Genomic DNA, 21,860 nt, shown 5'->3' on the forward strand with positions numbered 1-21,860 from the left:
ATTAAGTTCAACCATTTGCTTAACCTTCAAAGAAGCAAGATTCAGCCTAAACCTAAATCAGTAAAATCAGGAATTTCATTCATACCTTTTCTTTTGTACTGTACCAGGAAATGTGTTTAAGTTGATGCCTATGTAAGGGGATTTTTTTTTTTACTTCATGCTTTGCTTGCCATCTGTTACATACACAGGAAATAAGGAGACATTTCCCAAATTAGGACACAGATAACATTGAAAAGATCAAACACGAGACCAAACTGGGCCCTGAATTCTGATTTTCTAAGGGTCATTTATCGGTAAGTTGTCACTGGGCACACTAACTCCAATTCAGCAGCACCGCACAAATTGGGGATTCCCTTTAGGAAAAGGGAAGGGTCCAAGATTTGAGAATCCACATGCATGCAATCCAATGACAGCGCCAAACAAAAGTCCAAGGGGCAAAGGATTTTCATGGTAAAATTGATTCATGCTGTATACTCTATCACTGGAAAAACCTGCCCACCAGATACTTTTCAGGCAGAAAATCACATTGCAGATCTGTTTGGTATGCTTGGTATCTGCTCACCTGAGACAATTTAGGCACAGTGAAAATCCTTAAGCCCTAAAGAAGGGGGAGTGTGTTTGACCCTCAAAACACTCATATCATTAAAATACCTTGAATGCTTGGACATTTGCTCTCATTGGATGGTAATAATGAAAATTTTACAGGGGTTTTAATATTGCCCCCTATTCAAAACAAAAAAGTTTTCTGGCTTATGGATGCCTGACATAGCTTTACATTTTTTTTTCCTAATTTCCCCAGGAGTTCTGAACTTATGTTTCCAGTGTATATACTTTGTGTTCCACAGAAATGAAATCATTTTTTACCCTTCAGTTTACCCTAAAGGTCATTTAAATTACACGTTTTGTATGTTTCTAATAAACTATAGAGATATGACAAATGAGACTCATTAAGGACACAGAATATAGCCTTAAACTGTATAGCATATACAATAGCATTATTACACTCTTACAACGTTGCACTGTACATTCTGCAGAAATCTCTGAAGTACAAATCATAGAATCATAAATATTTTATTGTGCCATCTGTTCATTTGCCTGGCTCATTTTACAGTGTGTAGAGCTTAGTGACAAAGCAGATAAAAAGAATCCTAAAAGCAGTACAGTCTACATTTCTGTCTAACATACGGCAATGTACCTTCTGTCAGGCAATCGGTTACTTATACAATGTGTTACCTAATCACACACAGAGCCAGTGAGGGATTGGCTAAACCTAATGAATATTAGAGCAGTGTTGTCCTTAGTAAGGGGCCATACCGTGGCTATACCACTGCTTAAAGTGCCGTTATATTCAGAAAATTTTTAAATTATATCTGTAAAAATAGGCAGTGTATTTTTTTAGCAGAACCTTCTTTCATGTTTTCTACATTTGTAAATACCTGATTGCTCCTGTCATTTCTCTTCACTTTCTAATTGTTGGATGGGAACCTAAAAGAAGTCGATTGCCCAACTTAGCATTGCATCACTCACAGCACATGCTCCACTATTGTATACAGAGAAATCGATTCACTTCAATTTTTCTTGCTGCAAATTGCCCCATGTGACTTTTCATCAGCTGTAGGTGGCAGCTAGAGCACTCAAATCTGCATGCTCTCCTTCCCCCTGCTGCCCAACATGATCATTGTGTCATCTAGCAGGGTGGATCAAGATGGCATAATTGATAAAGCTTTCTCCCTGCTAGCCGTCCCACATGACACAGATTACCAAAGCTGCAGAGACATGTAAAACATTGTGATTGGCAGCAGCTCCTCCTTTTTTTGTAACATGTGACAATCAGCATCATATGGGTGTGAAAAGACACTGGAGCAACATTTGATAGCTGCATCAGAGGATTACTGCTTATTTGCTACATAATATGTATTTTTCATTTCAGTGTATAAAATATACATGAAATTGGTGCTCTGGATTTAACCACTTCCTATCCCCAAAACCATTTATAAACGGCCTTCGGGTTGAAGTGGTTGTACCAGGATCATGACTGCAGCTACAGTCATGATCTTGGTATTGCTCTTTTTAGTTTTTTTCACTCTTAGGTAAAAGTGATCTGAGTTGTTATGCAGCCACTGGATCACTTTTACAGGCTGCAGAAGGTGCCCCCCTCCCCACCCGAAACCAGGCTTTCCTGTCTCATCTGGGAGCCTAGCAAAGATGTGACTGTGCCATTGGCTTCCCCAGACAAAGTGAGAGGAACTGATGTTGTTCATGCTACTGTGTGACATCAGAAACCGGAAGGGGCAAGGATTTTGTCACTTCCAAGTTCGGTCTGATGTAAACAAGGCGTTACTGGCTTGTGAAAGCATCTAATCAATTCAAAGTCACCCACCCCCATGCTGAGGTACAAAATGCTAATTCACACTTAGGTCCCGCTTGCATATGTAATATTAATACGGTGATCACACCACATATCTGAGGTATCTCACAGGAGTGAGCTCTTTCTTTGAGTGGTACTAACAGTATTAGAATTAGGTTTTAGGAGGATTTTGAAAACCATATTTTGGAGGATTAAAAAAAAGTATCTCTCAGCTGGTGCTATTGTCAATATCAACGAATCAGCTTCCATTTTGCATTTTTTACACACAGCTTAGAAAATGCAAAATCTAAAAGGTGATTGGCCAGTTGAGACAAAATTTGTCTCAGTGAGTCCTTTTTTATGAATTCATCCCATTGGGTTTGTGAGTGCCAAAACCTAAAATGGTTCCAATATAAAACAAACAAAAAAAGCTGTCCACACAGCATTTTGTATTTCCCATTATCACACTACTCAGTGTGGATCTGGCAGCAGAATCCTAAAGCAAATGGAACACAATTTTTAAAGGACACAGAGTAGATTTTTATCACCTATGAGTCATTATTAAACTCCACAAAAATTTGCAAATATGCAAGATCAAAAACACGTGTAGTTGACAAGGGCTAGCAAAATATTGTATCAGTATCTTGTTTGTAAAAGTACATAACAAAGCTCACTAACCATATCTGGTAGGTGTAAGAATCAGTATTTAATCTGAACATTATGTGCCATATTTTTTACATTCTGATACTTTTTAGATATTAAAATTACGAACACCAAAATTCGGCAGCAGTCATCTAACGGTATAAATTTATGGCATGTTCTTGAAATACAGGGCACCGAACTGTCATCTCATATTACATTTCAAATATAATATGAACAATGTACTCTGTTCTGATGGCCGTATTAAAATTGAAATATCTCAGCAGTGTTTAGATTTAATCTCCAGGAAAGGTTCATGTTTCACATTTTTCTTAACTGTTCCTGAAACATCAATCTGAGGGCCTCCATTCTCTTGCTAATATTCTTTATTGCACAACGATGTATCCTCTCCTGCAAAAAGGAATCCAGTTGAGTATACCATTGTCTCATCCACTCTGTTTCTTTTCCATTGCAAAGGCTAAGTCCTCTGTAAACTTTAGTCAGGAAAGAGACAATTTTCTCATCATTGCACATTTTGCAACGTTGAAATATCCAGTCCCACCATCCTTCCCAAAACACCTGGCCAAAATTCTCATCTATGTGGGCAGCAATGACGCTTTTTAGAGATTTTTTCTTCAAAGCTGTAATGTCATCTGCTTGGAGATTATTTCCTAGAAGCCTAAATGAAAAAAAAAATCAAGATTGGGGTAAAAGATTTAAAATATTTGAAGATGATTTACTGAAAGAGTAATACTTACTTCATTGGTTATTTATTGGGTGTTTATTATATAAATCAAATTTAAATTCAAATTCAAATCACATTAAGAGGGAAAAAATAAAGTTAGAGCTAAAATTTCTCCCTTCATTAACCACTTCCAGACCGGACCATTTTGCTGGCTTAAGACCAGACCACTTTTTGCAATTCGGCACTGCGTCGCTTTAACTGACAATTGCGCGGCTGTGCGACGTGGCTCCCAAACAAAATTTACGTCCTTTTTTCCCACAAATAGAGCTTTCTTTTGGTGGTATTTGATCACCCCTGCATTTTTTTTTTTTTTGCGCTATAAACAAAAATAGAGCGACAATTTTGAAAAAAAAACATTATTTTTTAGTTTTTGTTATAATAAATATCCCCCAAAAATATATAAAAAAACATTTTTTTCCCTCAGTTTAGGCCGATACATATTCTACATATTTTTGGTAAAAAAATCGCAATAAGCGATTATTGATTGGTTTGTGCAAACGTTATAGAGTTTACAAAATAGGGGATAGTTTTATGCCATTTTTATTAATAATTTTTTTTTACTAGTAATGGCGGCGATCAGCAATTTTTATTGTGACTGCATCATTATGGCGGACACATCGGACATTTTTGACACATTTGTGGGACCATTGTCATTTATATAGCAATCACTGCTATACAAATGCAGTGATTCCTGGGTAAATTACACTGGCAGTGAAGGGGTTAACCAGTGGGTGGCAGTGTAGGGGTTAAGTGTTCCTAGGGGTGTGTTACTAACTGTGGGGGGCTGGGCTTTGTTTTAGTGAACACTGATCTCTGCTCCAATCACATGGAGCAGAGATCAGCGTCACTTGTTGCTAGGCAGAACGGGGAGATGCTGTTTACAACGGCATCTCCTCGTTCAGCTGCCCCGTGAGACGATCACGGGTATGCTCGAGTTCGCAGGACCCGTGACCGGACTCACGGGGGTCCCGACCGACACACGAGCGTGCTGCCGGCGATGGCAGGGTGGCATTTAAAACTGGATGTACCCGTACGCCAATATGCCTGCCCTTGCCATTCTGCCGACGTACATCGGCATGAGCAGGTCAGGAAGGGGTTAAAGAAGTTAAAGAGCCCAATTGTCAGTAACAAGTGCTGTATCAATCACTATGAACTGCTTCTTCTTTTTTTAAAACACAAATGTGTTAGTCCAATCTAATTTAGTCTTGATATAACAATGGAAAGTCCATAATCCATCTGTGCTATACACAGAAAGGCTTTTTGCTTTATGTATGTCAAATGCATAATTCCCTAAACCAAATCTTAAAGTGATTGTAAAGTTTTGTTTAAAAACAAAACAAAAAAACAAACATGTTATACATACCTCCTCTGTGCAGTTGGTTTTGCTTCTCTTCTCTTCTTGGGTCCCTCTTTGCTGCTCCTGGCCCCTCCCTCCTGCCCCCTCGGCCAGCAGCTTTCTATGGGGGCTGACTGACTTTAATTGACAGTCTCGTGAGCCAATGGCAACGCTGCTGTGTCTCAGCCAATCAGGAGGAGTGTCCCAGATGGATTAGACATTCATGGACATTGCAAGAGTGATAAGGGGCAAAGGTAAGTAATTAGGGGGTACTGGGGAGGCTGCTACACACAGACATTTTTCTTTATCTTAATGCATAATGCATCTTTAATACAAGTCAGGCTTAAAAGCTTAAATCCAGTTTCATATTTTCAAATAGTTTTAAAAATGTTTTAAACATATCTATCTATCTATCTATCTATCTATCTATATATCTATATATATATATATATATATATATATATATATATATCAGCTCTCACTGCATTACCTTCTGTATGGCACTGCCCCATGCTCTGCAATCCAGCGCCAGTTCTTTTACATGGCACCCAGTCTAATTTAGCCTAATACCTGTGAGTGCAAGGCATCATACATCCCTCCTGGGAGGCATCACTATGACATCCTGCACATACAGTACAATAATGCAGAGCACATTGCTGACAACATTATCTTGGAGTTACTTTCTCCATTATTGAGGACCAATCAGAGATAGAGGACCTTACCTCTCTTATAACTGGCTTAAAGACATCTTAAAAAGATAAGTGTACCTACAGTGCCTTGAAAAAGTATTCATACCCCTTGAAATTCTCCTCATTTTGTCATGTTACAACCAAAAACATAAATGTATTTTATTGGGATATTATGTGATAGACCAACACAAAGTGGCACATAATTGTGAAGTGGAAGGAAAATGATAAATGGTTTTCAACATTTTTTACAAATAAATATCTTAAAAGTGTGGCGTGTATTTGTATTCAGCCCCCCCCCTTAGTCAATACAATGTAGAACCACCTTTTGTGGCATTTCCAGCTGGAAGTCTTTTTGGGTATGTCTCTACCAGCTTTGCATATCTAGACAGTGAATGTTTTACCCATTCTTCTTTGCAAAATAGCTCAAGCTCTGTCAGACTGGATGGAGTGTTCCGTGAATAGCAATTTTCAAGTCTTGACAGATTCTCAATTGGATTTAGGTCTGGACTTTGACTGGGCCATTCTAACACATGAATATGCTTTGATCTAAACCATTCCATTGTAGCTCTGGCTGTATATTTAGGGTCATTGTCCTGCTCTGCTGGAAGGTTAACCCCAGTCTCAAGTCTTTTGCAGACTCTAATACCATGTACACACGACCGGACTTTCTGGTAGACTAGGTCCGACGGTCTTCCCGACTGACTTTCTGCGGAGTTCCGACAAACTTTCCAAACGAACATATTTGGCCACGCACAATCACACCAAAGTCCACCGGATTCGAATGTGATGATGTACGACCGGACTAGAATAAGGAAGTTCATAGCCAGTAGCCAATAGCTGCCCTAGCATCGGTTTTCCTCCGTCGGACTAGCATACAGACGAACTGATTTTTCGACTGGACTCGAGTCCGTTGGAAAGATTTGAAACATGTTCTAAATCTAAAGTCCGGCTGATTTTTAGACAGCAAAGGTCCGATGAAGCCCACACACGGTCGAATTGTCCGATGGATTCATTCCGTCTGACCTTTGCTGTACACGGCATAAGAGGTTTTCTTCTAAGATTGCCCTGTGTTTGGCTCCACTATCTTCCCATCAACTTGGACCAGCTTCCCTGTCCCTGCTGAAGAAAAGAATCCCCACAACATGATGCTGCCACCACCATGTTTCACAGTGGGAAAGGTGTGTTCAGGGTGATGTGCAGTGTTATTTTTCCGCCACACATAGCATTTTGCTCTTAGACCATTTTAGTTAGGGGTATCTGAGTAAAGGGGCCTGAATACAAATGCACGCCACACTTTGAGAAATGTATTTGTAAAAAAATTTGAAAGCCATTTATCATTTTCCTTCCATGTATTTACATTTTTGTTTGTAACATGACAAAATGTGGAAAATGTCAAGGGGTATCAATACTTTTTCAAGGCACTGTATACCCAAAACATTTTTTTTAGATTTTTTTAGATCAAATGACAAAAGGTTAGAAGCCCTGTTAGGTTTTAGTGTGCAACTTAAAAACGCCTCTCCATGTTAGCCTATGGCCTCATGCCCACTATGGCGTTTTTGAGCTGTAAATGACATAGCTGTTTTTAAAATGCAAAAAAAACTAGGACCAGTGTGTTCTGAGGCTCCAGCGCTAGAGCTGTAAAAATGTCAGATGCCAGGAAAAGGTGTTGATTTAACAAGGCTTAATGCTGTGTTAAGCCTTGTCCGACGTTTCTGTCTCTATTCAAAATCAATGGTTCCCTATGGAAGCCCATTGATTTGAATAGAGGTTGCACTAGAAGTCGGATCTAGAGGATTTGGTACCATACCAAGCCACTTGGTACCATACCAAGCCACATGCCCTCAACATGGGGGTTGGTGCTTTGGGGCAGGGGAAGCCCTGCACCCCACCTTAAAGCACCTTGTCCCCATGTTGATGAGGAGAAGGGTCTCTTCCCGACAACCCTGGCCGTTGGTTGTTGGGGCCTGTGGGCGGGGGGCTTATTGGAATCTGGGATCCCCCTTTAATAAGGGGGCCCCAAAATTCAGGCCCCCACCCTATGTGAATGAATATGGGGTACATCGTACCCCTACCCATTTACCTGGGGGAAAAAGTGTCAATTAAAAAAAACACACTACACAGGTTTTTAAAATAATTTATTAGGTAGCTCTGGGGGTCGACTTCTCTGCTATCTCCGGCCTCTTCTCCATGCTCTTCGGCCTCTTCTCCACTGTCCAGTGTCTTCTGCCGGGCTCCTCCGCTATGCTCAGCTAGCTGTTGCCTGGTCTTTTCTGTTGTCTTCTTCCCTTTTCTCTTCTTCTGATGTTGACTCGACGCTCTCTCCCGCTGTAATACTGCGTGCGCGATGCGCAACAACTTATATAGGCATGGGGTGGGGTCACGAGGTGATGTCATCCGGTGACCCCACTCCTTATAACGTCACAGTCCCATCATACCCCAAGACGGTGACATCATAAAGGGTGCAGTCACTGGGTAACATCACCTGGTGACCCTGCCCCATGTCCATATAAGTCGTGCAACGCACAAATGCTAAAAAACGCTAAAAAACACTATTACAAAAAAGTTGAAAAACTCACTGCAAAGCTACTGGCGTTTTTATGACGTTGTTTTATTTTTTGAAGTTTTTACAGTAGCTGTCTTTAGCTGTAGACATTTTTGTGCCCATGCACACATAGGCTGTTATCAGCAGTTTTGGGCAGTGCCATTTTCGAGTAGTAAAAAAAACAAAAAAACTAGTGGGTTCTGAGAGATGTTTTTCAGCTGTAAAACGTTTTAATGCTGATAAGCGTCAATAAATGCTCAAAAATGTCGCTCACCAGTTTTTTAACGTTTTTGATCCATTAAAAAAAAAAACATTTTCTTAAAAAAAAAAAAATGCTAAAGAATGCGGAAAAACACCAAAAAACACTAATAAACACTAAAAAATGCTATTGTAAAAATGTTGAAAAAGTTGAAAAAGTTGAAAAACTCACTGCAAAGCTCCTGACATTTTTTATAACGTTACTTTAACATCCAGTGTGCACAAGGTCTTAAAAAATGTCTTTCTTCTGTCTGTGTTGCTATTGAAAAGATTTTCCCTCACGGGAAGTGAAGGAATCTCTCCAATGAAACCTTCGCTGGCAGTAAAACGTGACAGGAGTTCTAATCCTTCCACACTCTATCCAAAACTAAAAAAGAGTTTTGGCTATTGACACATTTTAACTTTGGCTTTCCAAAACTGTTAAAAGCTTGGCCATTCAAGCCTAGTGTATCTTAAATTCTTAATGATTTAGGCCAGGTTTACATATGTCCGGCTGCCATTTGCAGCCCAGGGTCTGGTGCATTCCTGTTCAACGGTTCAGGTGCAAATCAGGCCCGAATTTAAGCCTGAATTCACACCTGAACTGGATCCAAACATGAACAGGACCCTTTTAGAATCTGGACCACAGTTGTGCCAGACATGTGTGAACCGGCTCCATTGAGAGCCGTTCACACTTGCATGTCATGCGAATTGGATGTGGTGAAAACTGCATCCAATTTGCACATATGTGAACCCAGCCTCAGTCATTCTTTACAAATACTCTACTTCTGGATCATCAGGGAAGGTAGGTTGGGCCAATAAAAATGTGGATACATAGCTAGATGGAGTATTCATTCAAACAGATACAAACTGATTTTCCCACCTAACAGCATTGCAGCAAAAGCAAATGGAAAGGAAAGTCAGGCACTCTCCATATATACAGGTATGTATGGACACTTTAACACGTTAACACGTTACTTATTTCTAAGAAAAGCAAAATGGTTTTCCAACAGTTAAAAAACATGGATACTTACACAATATGTTGTAAGTTAGGGTTGACAGAAGATATGTCAGAAATTTGTTCAATGGCCTTGTAACTGATATTATTACCTTCAAGCCTGTGAATAAATGTTTTTGAGAGTTTATTGGTGCTCTTCATGCCAATATTATGAAAGGTTATTTCTTCACAAAGCCTTGAGTATACTTTAATAGCTCTCCTACCAGGGCTGTTGCTGATCCTGTTTGGTCAACAAATCTCAGGCATCTAATCCATACAAATTCACATTTTAGATGCTTCACTCTATGTAGAATGATTTCATTTTAATAAAAATAGGTTCTTTTGTTGAAAAGATCATGGTACAAATAATCACAAAAAAGGGGTTAGTTATCAGACTGTAGGCTAATTTAGCTGCGCATGTAGGTGGTCACAGTGGGACTGTACACTGTCACTGAAATATTGTGCCATTTTTAGATGGCTTTGTATTTACAGATCCGTTTTTGTCATTGAGTATGTGGATATTAAATTCAAATGCAGAGACCAATTTCTGAAAAAGAACCATGCTTGCACTTAATAAAGCTTAGCAAAATAGAGTTTCCAGTCCATGCAGTTACATATTTGTCAAACTTGATCAGATGGCTCACTGTTTTTTTTTTTGTATATATACTGTATATATGTTGTAGGCCAGTACATTTTCAAAATAAAACATTTTTAAACAACTTATGCCACATGCACACGGTCGGATTTTTCACAGAAAATGTCAGATAGGAGCAGTTTCTCAGAAAATTCTGACCGTGTGTAGGCTCCATCGGACATTTTCCATCGGAATTTCCGACACACAAAATTTGAGATCTGGATCTCATATTTTCCGATAACAAAATCTGTTGAAATTTCGATCGTGTGTACACAATTCCGACGCACAAAGTTCTACACATGCTCGGAATCAAGAAGAAGAGCCGCACTGGCTATTGAACTTCAATTTTCTCAGCTCGTTGCACAACATTGTGTGACCCTTTCTGACAACATTGTGTGACCCTGTGTATGCAAGACCAGTTTGAGCCAACATCCGTTGGAAAAAATCCCATGGATTCTGTTGTCGCATTGTCTGATCGTGTGTACGCGGCATTACACTGCATTCACACTTAAACTGGGCATCTTTGGGTATTTTGCAGACTTTTTCTTGAGCATTCGTGCAGGTGTTTTCACTGGCATCTAAGGTTTGGGCATTTTTTTCAATTATTTTTAATCAATGAAAAGCTAGTCACTAGGGCAGTGATGGCGAACCATGGCACTCCAGGTGTACACTGCAGAGTGCATGAGCATCATGGGAAATGTAGTTCCAAAACATCTGGGGTGCCAAGGTTCGCCATCACTGCACTAGGGCATAAAAACACATGATAAGGGTGTTATTGTGTCTTTTTTCACCCATATTCGCTCAGTTTTCATGCACTCCTATTGAAATCTATTGGGGACAAAAACACTTGAAGACCAAAAGAAGGCCAGGTACTTTTTTAAGCAACAAGCTTTAAGTTTTGAATTTTGAACGTTCTCTCTCTAGTATGGAGGGAGTCTAATGCTGCATACACACGATCAGAGTTTTCATTGGAAAAATCTTGGATGGTTTTTCCAAAGGAATTCCACTCAAGCTTGGCTTGCATACACACAGTCACACAAAAGTTCTCTGAACTTTCGACCGTCAAGAAGGCAGTGACGTACAACACTATGATGAGCCGAGAAAATAAGTTCAATGCTTCCGAGCATGCATCAAATTGTTTTCGAGGATGCGTAGGAATTTTGCGCGTCGGAATTGCTACAGTCAATCGTAACTTTTTCCATCTGAAAAATTGAGAACATGCTCTCAATCTTTTGCTGGCAGAAATTCCGCCAGCAAAAGTCCGATGGAGCATACACAGGATCGGAATATCCGACCAAAAGCTCTCATCGGACTTTTACTGGCGGGATTTCTGATTGTATGTATGGGGCTTTACTATTTATGCATCCCAACAGCCAACTGCCATAACACAATTATTTTCCTGTAATCTGCTCTATTTAAGACGTGCTATCCTTCACCTCTGTGTAGTAAAGAGTCAGAATTGTATCATAGGTGCCTGTAGGCACAGAACTTTTGGGGCCATATTTAACAAGTCTATATTAGTAGGATCAAGCTTTTATGTTGAGATTTCCTTGTTTTCCTGGTCCTAACTCAGCATAGAATAATATGATAATGTGTAAATAACCTTAAATGAGATCACCATTTCTATTAATGATGGAAATGTGTGACCAATAATTATACATAAAAAGCTGCCTCTTTGCCTCTGGTGCCTAAAAGTACAAGCATACTAATTGTAAATCCAGTCCTGCCATCAGGTATATACAGTTTTCAGCAGTTCCTTACTTAATATAATATTCTGCTTTTCCATTAGGCAGTTTTTTTAAGTTGGCCTGTACTACATTTAAACATTTGGAAGTAAGAGTCATGTCTATGATCACACACCAGAAGATGCCTGCTATTTATTAGCCAGAAAGGCCACTTCTGTGACCTTCTCAGATTTTATTTTACTTCTTGCTGTGGCCTGACTACCATTCCACTGTCCAATAAGACCACCTCAATAAGGGAACTCTTGTTATACAAGAAGGGGAGTTCAGCAGTTGGGTAAAGTATTGTCAAAAATCATGGGAATTTGACTTTAGCCACTTCAGCCCTGGAAGAATTTACCCCCATCCTGACCTTTTTTTTACTAGTAATGGCGGCGATCTGCGATTTTTATCGGGACTGCGACATTATGGCAGACACATTGGACAATTTTGACCCATTTTTGGAACCATTGGCATTAATACAGCGATCAATGCTATAAAATTGCATTGGTTACTGTAAAAATGTCACTGGCAGTGAATGGGTTAACACTAGGGGCGATCAAGAGGTTAACTGTGTTCCCTGGGAGGTGATTCTAACTGAAGGGGTGTTGTGAATTCATGAAGAAATACATTTAATATACACTGGCGGAGATGAGAGATTTCAGTAGGCCTAAAAAAAGGTGGATGAACTATAATGTTGATATTATTGAACTATGACCTCTTGGAGAACTTTAAAGCAAAGTACAAGATCTCACAAGTTTTTCCAAATGTTAAAGGGATTAGCTATCTTTTAAAGTTCTACAAGCCTGTATTGAGACAACCTGAACAAAAGGGGGATTTTGTCATAACATATACCTCAAAATATCATATTTTGTTATTTTTGTTTTAGTCTGGTAAAATCTAAAGCAGCAACACCAAAGGACCACTTTCCCCTCCCATCAGAATTAGGTGACCAATTTATATGACCCATTGAAAAGCTGGGATGCGACAAACAAAAGTCTCAAGCTGACTCAGACTGAAGCCATAATAACTTTTAATTCAAGGAAGGTTTAAATAAATAAACCCATTGTATCAGAGAGTGAACAGATATCCTAAAGTCAACCTCAATATGGACTCAGATGTCAATGAGACAATGACTAAGATACGAAGTGGAGGTCTACCCCAACAGGGCAAATAAGATACCTCTATTAGAAAAGTAAACAATGGGATTGTGTCCTGAATGTTCAAAGTTCATTTGAGACGCTGCAAGGAAACATTAAATATTGTGTATATTTTTACATCATGAATATACGTATATTAGAAGCAGGGATATGATATCTTACTATAGTACAAATGTCTCAAAACATGGTGTGAGAGGAATATACAGGCAGACATATTTCAAAAATACTTCAAGTGATTCAAACTGTATGTGATATTTGTGGGTCAACAAGGAGATATTGTGGTTTGGTATCTAGTGATCTGGGGAACTTTGTTATGGAGAGATTATATATGAAAGTGTGATCATAAGTAGAAGTGTTTTAGCAACGAATTAGTATTATGAAAAACATATAATCGTGATTATAACTGTATAAGAATTTAACTACTTGAGACCCGCGCTATAGCCGAATGACGGCTACAGCGCGGACCTCCTTTGCCGGGACGACGTCTATTGACGTCGTCCCGTGCACGAGCGGCCTCAGGGGGCGCGCGCGGCGCACTCTGTGATCGGCGAGTCTATGAGACTCGCCTGATCACCGATCCGAGCAAGGGGTCGATCCCGACCCCTTATCACGTGATCAGCTGTCAGCCAATGACAGCTGATCATGTGATACAACGGAGCCGGTAATCGGCTATTATTCCTGTTAGCGCGAGGAGAAAAAAAAGAGCCGATCACCGGCGGCCGTGATCGGGACATCAGTCCCGATCACGGCCAGCCCTGCCAGTGCCCACCTGCCCCCTGCCAGTGCACCTCAATAAAAAATAAGTGCCCCCCGTCAGTGCCACCCAGCAGTGCCCATAGTGCCACCCAGCAGTGCCCACAGTGCCACCCAGCAGTGCCCACAATCTGCCTCAACAAAGGTGCTGCACCCCAGTGCCACATATCCGTGCCCATCAGTGTCATCTACCAGTGCCCATCAGTGCCCATCAGTGCCGCCCATCAGTGCCCAGCAGTGCCACCTATCAGAGCCACCTATCAGTGCCCATCAGTCCCATCTATCAGTGGTACCTATAAGTGCACCTTAGTGCCACCCATCCGTGCCACCCATCCGTGCCATCTTATCTGTGCCCATCTTTGCCCATCAGTGCCGCCTTATCTGTGCCCATCGGTGCCACCTTATCTGTGCCTATTAATGCCGCCTTAACTATGCCTATCAGTGCCCACCAGTGCAGCCTATCAGTGCCCACCAGTTCAGCCTATCAGTGCCCACCAATGCAGCCTATCAGTGCCCACCAGTGCAGCCTATCAGTGCCGCCTCATCAGCGCACTTCAATGAAGGAGAAAAATGACCTGTTTGCAAAATTTTATAACAAATTTATTTATAACAAATTTTATAACAAACTATTAAACATGATTTTTTTTTTTTTTTGCATCTTTTTTTGTTTGTTTAGCAAAAAATAAAACTCCCAGCTGTAATTAAATACCACCAAAAGAAAGCTCTATTTGTGGGAAAAAAAATGATTCATTTGGGTACAGTGTTGCATGCCCGCGCAATTGTCATTCAAAGTGCATCAGCGCTGAAAGCTGAAAATTGTTCTGGGCATGAGGGGGGTTTAAGTGCCCAGTAAGCAAATGGTTAACCTATGTTTAGATAAACAAACATTGATTGGATACCCGAATTATACATGTATCCATATAGGTAATAATTGTATGAGATATTGTTTGATATATCTCTAACCTGTGCCCTTTATAAATGGACTAAAGATTAATAGATATACATTGATATGCATATATATCACCATTTTATGCAAGTGATTATTCAAAATTATGTTAAGCCTATTTTATATATACTATCATTCCTGAACACTCGAGATATATTCGTTAGAACATATATAAACAACGAACGCATATTATAGAAATAAAAATATTAACTTAAAGAGACAAAACACCAAACACATGTGAGACACCTGGTGGTTGAAGGTGCTATTACCTTAAAATCACAAGACTACTGGGAAAGGTGATCATTAAGTCCGCCTGCCAATAGGAAAGGGACACATACCCTCTGGGCAGAACTTAGTATAATTTTATGACCTTTTTGTTTAAGAAGATATGTAAGAAACTAAAAAGATGGTCAAAGAGGGAGAAGAGCTAGGAGAGCTGGGGAAAGAGCTCAGGGGGAAGCTTAGGGACCCCCCCCCCCCCCCGAGAAGGGACACTGGAAGACTCCCAGACAACTGACACTCATGCACCATGCATGAATACATATTTTTACATTCACGAAGATCCCTGCTCCTTGGAACTCGGAGGTCACACAAAGTAATTCCTCTGTAAGAGAATCTAGGTTGAAAGCCACGGCAGCCATCTTAAAATTCCTGGTAACCAACAATCCACACTAGTAGCCAATCGGAATGGGTAAATATACCATATTGACAAGCATATGTTTATCATCTCGTCTATGTTTTCTTAAATATTGATTTTTTTAATATTCTTTTATTGAAAATATTTCTCCCGAATCAATAACCGCCTTTTAGATTTTTCTCTAAATTTTATTTTTCATAATAAATTTCTTTTTGCATAGATGCCAATTTTATTGACAAACAAATGTCTAATTTGTTTCACATTGTTAACCACTTACTTACCTGCAGTATAGTAACGGTTGGACGTGTGAAATACAGACATTCTGTTTAATTACCGAGAAGTGATAATGGTGATAATTGTGTCCAAGGTATTACTACGCCCAGTTTGAGGGTGTTTCCATTAATTGTCAAAATGATCAAGTAATGCAATCTGCATTTTAATATTTCATGTAAATATTTGTTTTCTGTCAACCAATAAATGTAACTATTTCGTATGATCACTCGTCTCCGTGAATACGTTTCACATGTATAGATTGATTGATTCTGTATCTTAAAAATATCTTCGTTAAAAATTACTTAATAAATATTGTGCTGGAAAATGTCCTTAAAAAGCACAACAGGGGGAAGGGACTGACTAGAGGAAGTGACGGATCGTGGTTCCTAGCTAATAAGAACACATGATCTGTAACTCATGTCAGCACAGAACAGGGAAGTCTCTGTCTCTCTTGCACACGATCGCTTGTGGTAGGCAGTCATCGCGACCATTGGCCACGAGCATTCGCATACGCGGCCATCTTATATTCTTTATCTTTTATCTTTATCCCTTTAATATCTTTATTTATCCTTATGGCTTCCATAAGATGTTCCATTATCGTAATATATAAGAGTGGTGATAAAGGACACCCTTGTCGGGTTCCATTTGAGATCTTTATATATTCAGATAATATCCCATTTGTTCTCACTTTAGCCCTTGAGTTTTTATATAATGTCATAATTCTTCCTAGCATCTTAGGTCCCATTGCTGTTTGTTTCAATACTTCCTCTAAGAACTGCCATCCCACCCTATCAAATGCTTTTTCAGCGTCTAGAGTTAATAAGCAGGTAGGGATGGCAGCTCTCTGGGCATATTCAACCAATGTACATGTCTTAATAATATTATCAGTACAAATAAGCCCAAATGACCCCGTTTTGGAAAGTAGACAGTCCAACTATTTAGCAAGTGGCATGTGAGAATTTTTTCACAATTTTTATTTTGTTTACATACTGTCCCCCATGCAGTACAGTGTCTTCATATAACTGGCGTGGTAGTGATTAGTGATGGCCGAACGGTTCGCCCGGCGGTCGTTTCGCGGCGAATTTCCGACTTTCGCCGTCCGCGGGTTCGAACGCCTTTTTCCGTCGTTCGCCCCGGCGGACTTACGTGTTTAATGTATACAAGAACTTTAACCTTTCGTGACACGTTTATCATGTGTTACAGGACAACCAATTGAGACATGACAGCTCATGGACACTTGGACATTCCCCCTAACCTATAAATACACCCGATCCGGTGGCCATTTTACATTCTTTCTTCTGTCACTGTAGGGAAAGGATCCTGTGTGGAGTAGGGACAGAGAAAACGCTAGCTATTTGGTACACAAAAGTTCTTTTCAGGACTGGTATAGGTGTTAGGTCAGCAGCCTGAGTTTCTTTTGTCAGTTTAGATAAAGGGACAGAGCGCTGTATGCTGCTATTTTAGGGACAGCTCAGCCAGATTAGTCTTTCTTCATCATCATCATCATCATCATCATTAGCTGTTACTATCAGGTCCACAAAAGAGCTGTTCCAGCTAATCGTTCCAGCCTACTCTTTTTTGCCAATTTGTATAGGGACAGGCAGGAAGCAGTGTGTCAGGCAGTGAGGATAATTTTAAAGACTTGCTGTTACTATTAGTTCCACAAAGGTTCTTTTCAGGACTGGTATCAGTGGTACGGTAATAGGCTTGTACACGTATAATATTCTTTCTTCCAAATATAGAAAGAATATTATACTTGACTGCTGCCCTTCTGCTGCAGTCTGCTAATCATTCACAACTCACTTGTTCCACAAAGCTCTTTATCAGGACTGGTAACTTGGTCTGTCTAGGGTGCTACGGTACATAGGCTTGGGTGCGGTACAGTCTGCTGTTCTGTAAGGACCGCTATCGGTCCACAATACATAGGGTTGCCGTGCACTACTGCTGACCGCTGCCCTATACTGCAGCAGTCCTTCAGCGGTATAGGGACTGACGCACAGTCTGCTAAACACTAATACACAACCTGCTTGGTCCACAAAAGTTCTTATAAGGACTGGTAACTTGGTATAGGGTGCTACGGTACATAGGCCTGAGTGCAGTACAGTCTGCTGTTCTGTAAGGACCGCTATCGGTCCACAATACATAGGGTTGCCGTGCACTACTGCTGACCGCTGCCCTATACTGCAGCAGTCCTTCATTGGTATAGGGACTGACGTACAGTCTGCTAATCACTAACACACAACCTGCTTGGTCCACAAAAGTTCTTATAAGGACTGGTAACTTGGTATAGGGTGCTACGGTACATAGGCCTGAGTGCAGTACAGTCTGCTGTTCTGTAAGGACCGCTATCGGTCCACAATACATAGGGTTGCCGTGCACTACTGCTGACCGCTGCCCTATACTGCAGCAGTCCTTCATTGGTATAGGGACTGACGTACAGTCTGCTAATCACTAACACACAACCTGCTTGGTCCACAAAAGTTCTTATAAGGACTGGTAACTTGGTATAGGGTGCTACGGTACATAGGCCTGAGTGCGTTACAGTCTGCTGTTCTGTAAGGACCGCTATCGGTCCACAATACATAGGGTTGCCGTGCACTACTGCTGACCGCTGCCCTATACTGCAGCAGTCCTTCAGCGGTATAGGGACTGACGCACAGTCTGCTAAACACTAACACACAACCTGCTTGGTCCACAAAAGTTTTTATAAGGACTGGTAACTTGGTATAGGGTGCTACGGTACATAGGCCTGAGTGCAGTACAGTCTGCTGTTCTGTAAGGACCGCTATCGGTCCACAATACATAGGGTTGCCGTGCACTACTGCTGACCGCTGCCCTATACTGCAGCAGTCCTTCATTGGTATAGGGACTGACGTACAGTCTGCTAATCACTAACACACAACCTGCTTGGTCCACAAAAGTTCTTATAAGGACTGGTAACTTGGTATAGGGTGCTACGGTACATAGGCCTGAGTGCGTTACAGTCTGCTGTTCTGTAAGGACCGCTATCGGTCCACAATACATAGGGTTGCCGTGCACTACTGCTGACCGCTGCCCTATACTGCAGCAGTCCTTCATTGGTATAGGGACTGACGTACAGTCTGCTAATCACTAACACACAACCTGCTTGGTCCACAAAAGTTCTTATAAGGACTGGTAACTTGGTATAGGGTGCTACGGTACATAGGCCTGAGTGCGTTACAGTCTGCTGTTCTGTAAGGACCGCTATCGGTCCACAATACATAGGGTTGCCGTGCACTACTGCTGACCGCTGCCCTATACTGCAGCAGTCCTTCATTGGTATAGGGACTGACGTACAGTCTGCTAATCACTAACACACAACCTGCTTGGTCCACAAAAGTTCTTATAAGGACTGGTAACTTGGTATAGGGTGCTACGGTACATAGGCCTGAGTGCGTTACAGTCTGCTGTTCTGTAAGGACCGCTATCGGTCCACAATACATAGGGTTGCCGTGCACTACTGCTGACCGCTGCCCTATACTGCAGCAGTCCTTCAGCGGTATAGGGACTGACGCACAGTCTGCTAAACACTAACACACAACCTGCTTGGTCCACAAAAGTTTTTATAAGGACTGGTAACTTGGTATAGGGTGCTACGGTACATAGGCCTGAGTGCAGTACAGTCTGCTGTTCTGTAAGGACCGCTATCGGTCCACAATACATAGGGTTGCCGTGCACTACTGCTGACCGCTGCCCTATACTGCAGCAGTCCTTCATTGGTATAGGGACTGACGTACAGTCTGCTAATCACTAACACACAACCTGCTTGGTCCACAAAAGTTCTTATAAGGACTGGTAACTTGGTATAGGGTGCTACGGTACATAGGCCTGAGTGCGTTACAGTCTGCTGTTCTGTAAGGACCGCTATCGGTCCACAATACATAGGGTTGCCGTGCACTACTGCTGACCGCTGCCCTATACTGCAGCAGTCCTTCATTGGTATAGGGACTGACGTACAGTCTGCTAATCACTAACACACAACCTGCTTGGTCCACAAAAGTTCTTATAAGGACTGGTAACTTGGTATAGGGTGCTACGGTACATAGGCCTGAGTGCGTTACAGTCTGCTGTTCTGTAAGGACCGCTATCGGTCCACAATACATAGGGTTGCCGTGCACTACTGCTGACCGCTGCCCTATACTGCAGCAGTCCTTCATTGGTATAGGGACTGACGTACAGTCTGCTAATCACTAACACACAACCTGCTTGGTCCACAAAAGTTCTTATAAGGACTGGTAACTTGGTATAGGGTGCTACGGTACATAGGCCTGAGTGCGTTACAGTCTGCTGTTCTGTAAGGACCGCTATCGGTCCACAATACATAGGGTTGCCGTGCACTACTGCTGACCGCTGCCCTATACTGCAGCAGTCCTTCAGCGGTATAGGGACTGACGCACAGTCTGCTAAACACTAACACACAACCTGCTTGGTCCACAAAAGTTTTTATAAGGACTGGTAACTTGGTATAGGGTGCTACGGTACATAGGCCTGAGTGCAGTACAGTCTGCTGTTCTGTAAGGACCGCTATCGGTCCACAATACATAGGGTTGCCGTGCACTACTGCTGACCGCTGCCCTATACTGCAGCAGTCCTTCATTGGTATAGGGACTGACGTACAGTCTGCTAATCACTAACACACAACCTGCTTGGTCCACAAAAGTTCTTATAAGGACTGGTAACTTGGTATAGGGTGCTACGGTACATAGGCCTGAGTGCGTTACAGTCTGCTGTTCTGTAAGGACCGCTATCGGTCCACAATACATAGGGTTGCCGTGCACTACTGCTGACCGCTGCCCTATACTGCAGCAGTCCTTCATTGGTATAGGGACTGACGTACAGTCTGCTAATCACTAACACACAACCTGCTTGTTCCACAAAAGTTCTTATAAGGACTGGTAACTTGGTATAGGGTGCTACGGTACATAGGCTTGAGTGCGGTACAGTCTGCTGTTCTGTAAGGACCGCTATCGGTCCACAATAGATAGGGTTGACGTGCACCACTGCTGACCGCTGCCCTATACTGCAGCAGTCCTTCAGCGGTATAGGGACTGACGTACAGTCTGCTAAACACTAATACACAACCTGCTTGGTCCACAAAAGTTCTTATAAGGACTGGTAACTTGGTATAGGGTGCTACGGTACATAGGCTTGAGTGCGGTACAGTCTGCTGTTCTGTAAGGACCGCTATAGGTCCACAATAGATAGGGTTGACGTGCACCACTGCTGACCGCTCACCTATACTGCAGCAGTCCTTCAGCGGTATAGGGACTGACGTACAGTCTGCTAATCACTAACACACAACCTGCTTGTTCCACAAAAGTTCTTATAAGGACTGGTAACTTGGTATAGGGTGCTACGGTACATAGGCTTGAGTGCGGTACAGTCTGCTGTTCTGTAAGGACCGCTATCGGTCCACAATAGATAGGGTTGACGTGCACCACTGCTGACCGCTGCCCTATACTGCAGCAGTCCTTCATCGGTATAGGGACTAAGAGTTTTGTCACAGGGTCATTTAAAAAATGACAGGCAGAGGAAGAGGCAGGCCCTTCCGCAGGGGTGGTAGGGGTAGGGCAGGAGCAACAGGCTTGAGCCAAAGTGGGAAGTTGCAGAAGGTGCGTTCAATTACTTTAAAGGATGCACCAGACTTGGTTGAGTGGCTCGCTCAGCCTTACTCTTCTGCACCCTCCTCATCCTCTCGATCTGCACCCTCTTCTTCACTCTCTGCTATGTGCACCCCCAAAGACACTACCACCAACAACACGACCACCACCACCACCACCACATACCTTCCGCTTGAGTCACTGGAATTATTTTCCGATCCATATCAAGAGGACATTTCTGATGCGCAGCCACTCTTGGTATTGGATCAGGAAGAGGAGGTAGCAACAAGCGCTACTCAGCAGTCTGACGCCAGTACCCAGATCAGCCCAAGGAGGAGGTTGGTCCCCGGTGTTGCTGCCTACTCTACTTATAGCGGTGGGGAAGGTGACGTTGATGATGACGTGTCTAGTGATGTCACGTGGGTGCCCACAAGAGAGGAAGAGGAGGGGAGTTCAGAGGGAGATATGGACCAGCAGATAGGGAGGAGAAGCAGCAATGACTTACATTGCACAGCAGGGACAAAGCAGACTGCAAATGTATCAGGAGCGAGTCATCGACCATGTACGGTCACATCTGGCGCTC

At 41.9% G+C, this 21,860-nt stretch overlaps 1 protein-coding gene across 3 annotated transcripts in view; it reads right to left on the reverse strand.

The window, feature by feature from the left end:
* Positions 1-1,055: 1,055 nt before the first annotated feature.
* LOC143974865 (NACHT, LRR and PYD domains-containing protein 3-like) overlaps positions 1,056-21,860 on the reverse strand; it is a 151,703-nt gene continuing 130,898 nt past the window's right edge. For 2 of the 3 annotated variants that reach the window (XM_077476632.1, XM_077476630.1), the window contains exons 6-7: positions 9,570-9,653; positions 1,056-3,665 (exon numbers count right to left, since the gene is read on the reverse strand). In XM_077476632.1, the coding sequence (XP_077332758.1) occupies positions 3,308-3,665; positions 9,570-9,653 (442 nt within the window). In that variant the 3' untranslated portion in view covers positions 1,056-3,307. The remainder of the gene's footprint in view (positions 3,666-9,569; positions 9,654-21,860) is intronic. The other variant, XM_077476631.1, reaches the window with a different exon arrangement.

The sequence above is a fragment of the Lithobates pipiens genome, unplaced genomic scaffold (genome assembly GCF_037356315.1).
Source record: "Lithobates pipiens isolate NorthernLeopardFrog02 unplaced genomic scaffold, aLitPip1_a1.2 Scaffold_13, whole genome shotgun sequence".
In the NCBI taxonomy this organism is placed as follows: domain Eukaryota; kingdom Metazoa; phylum Chordata; class Amphibia; order Anura; family Ranidae; genus Lithobates; species Lithobates pipiens.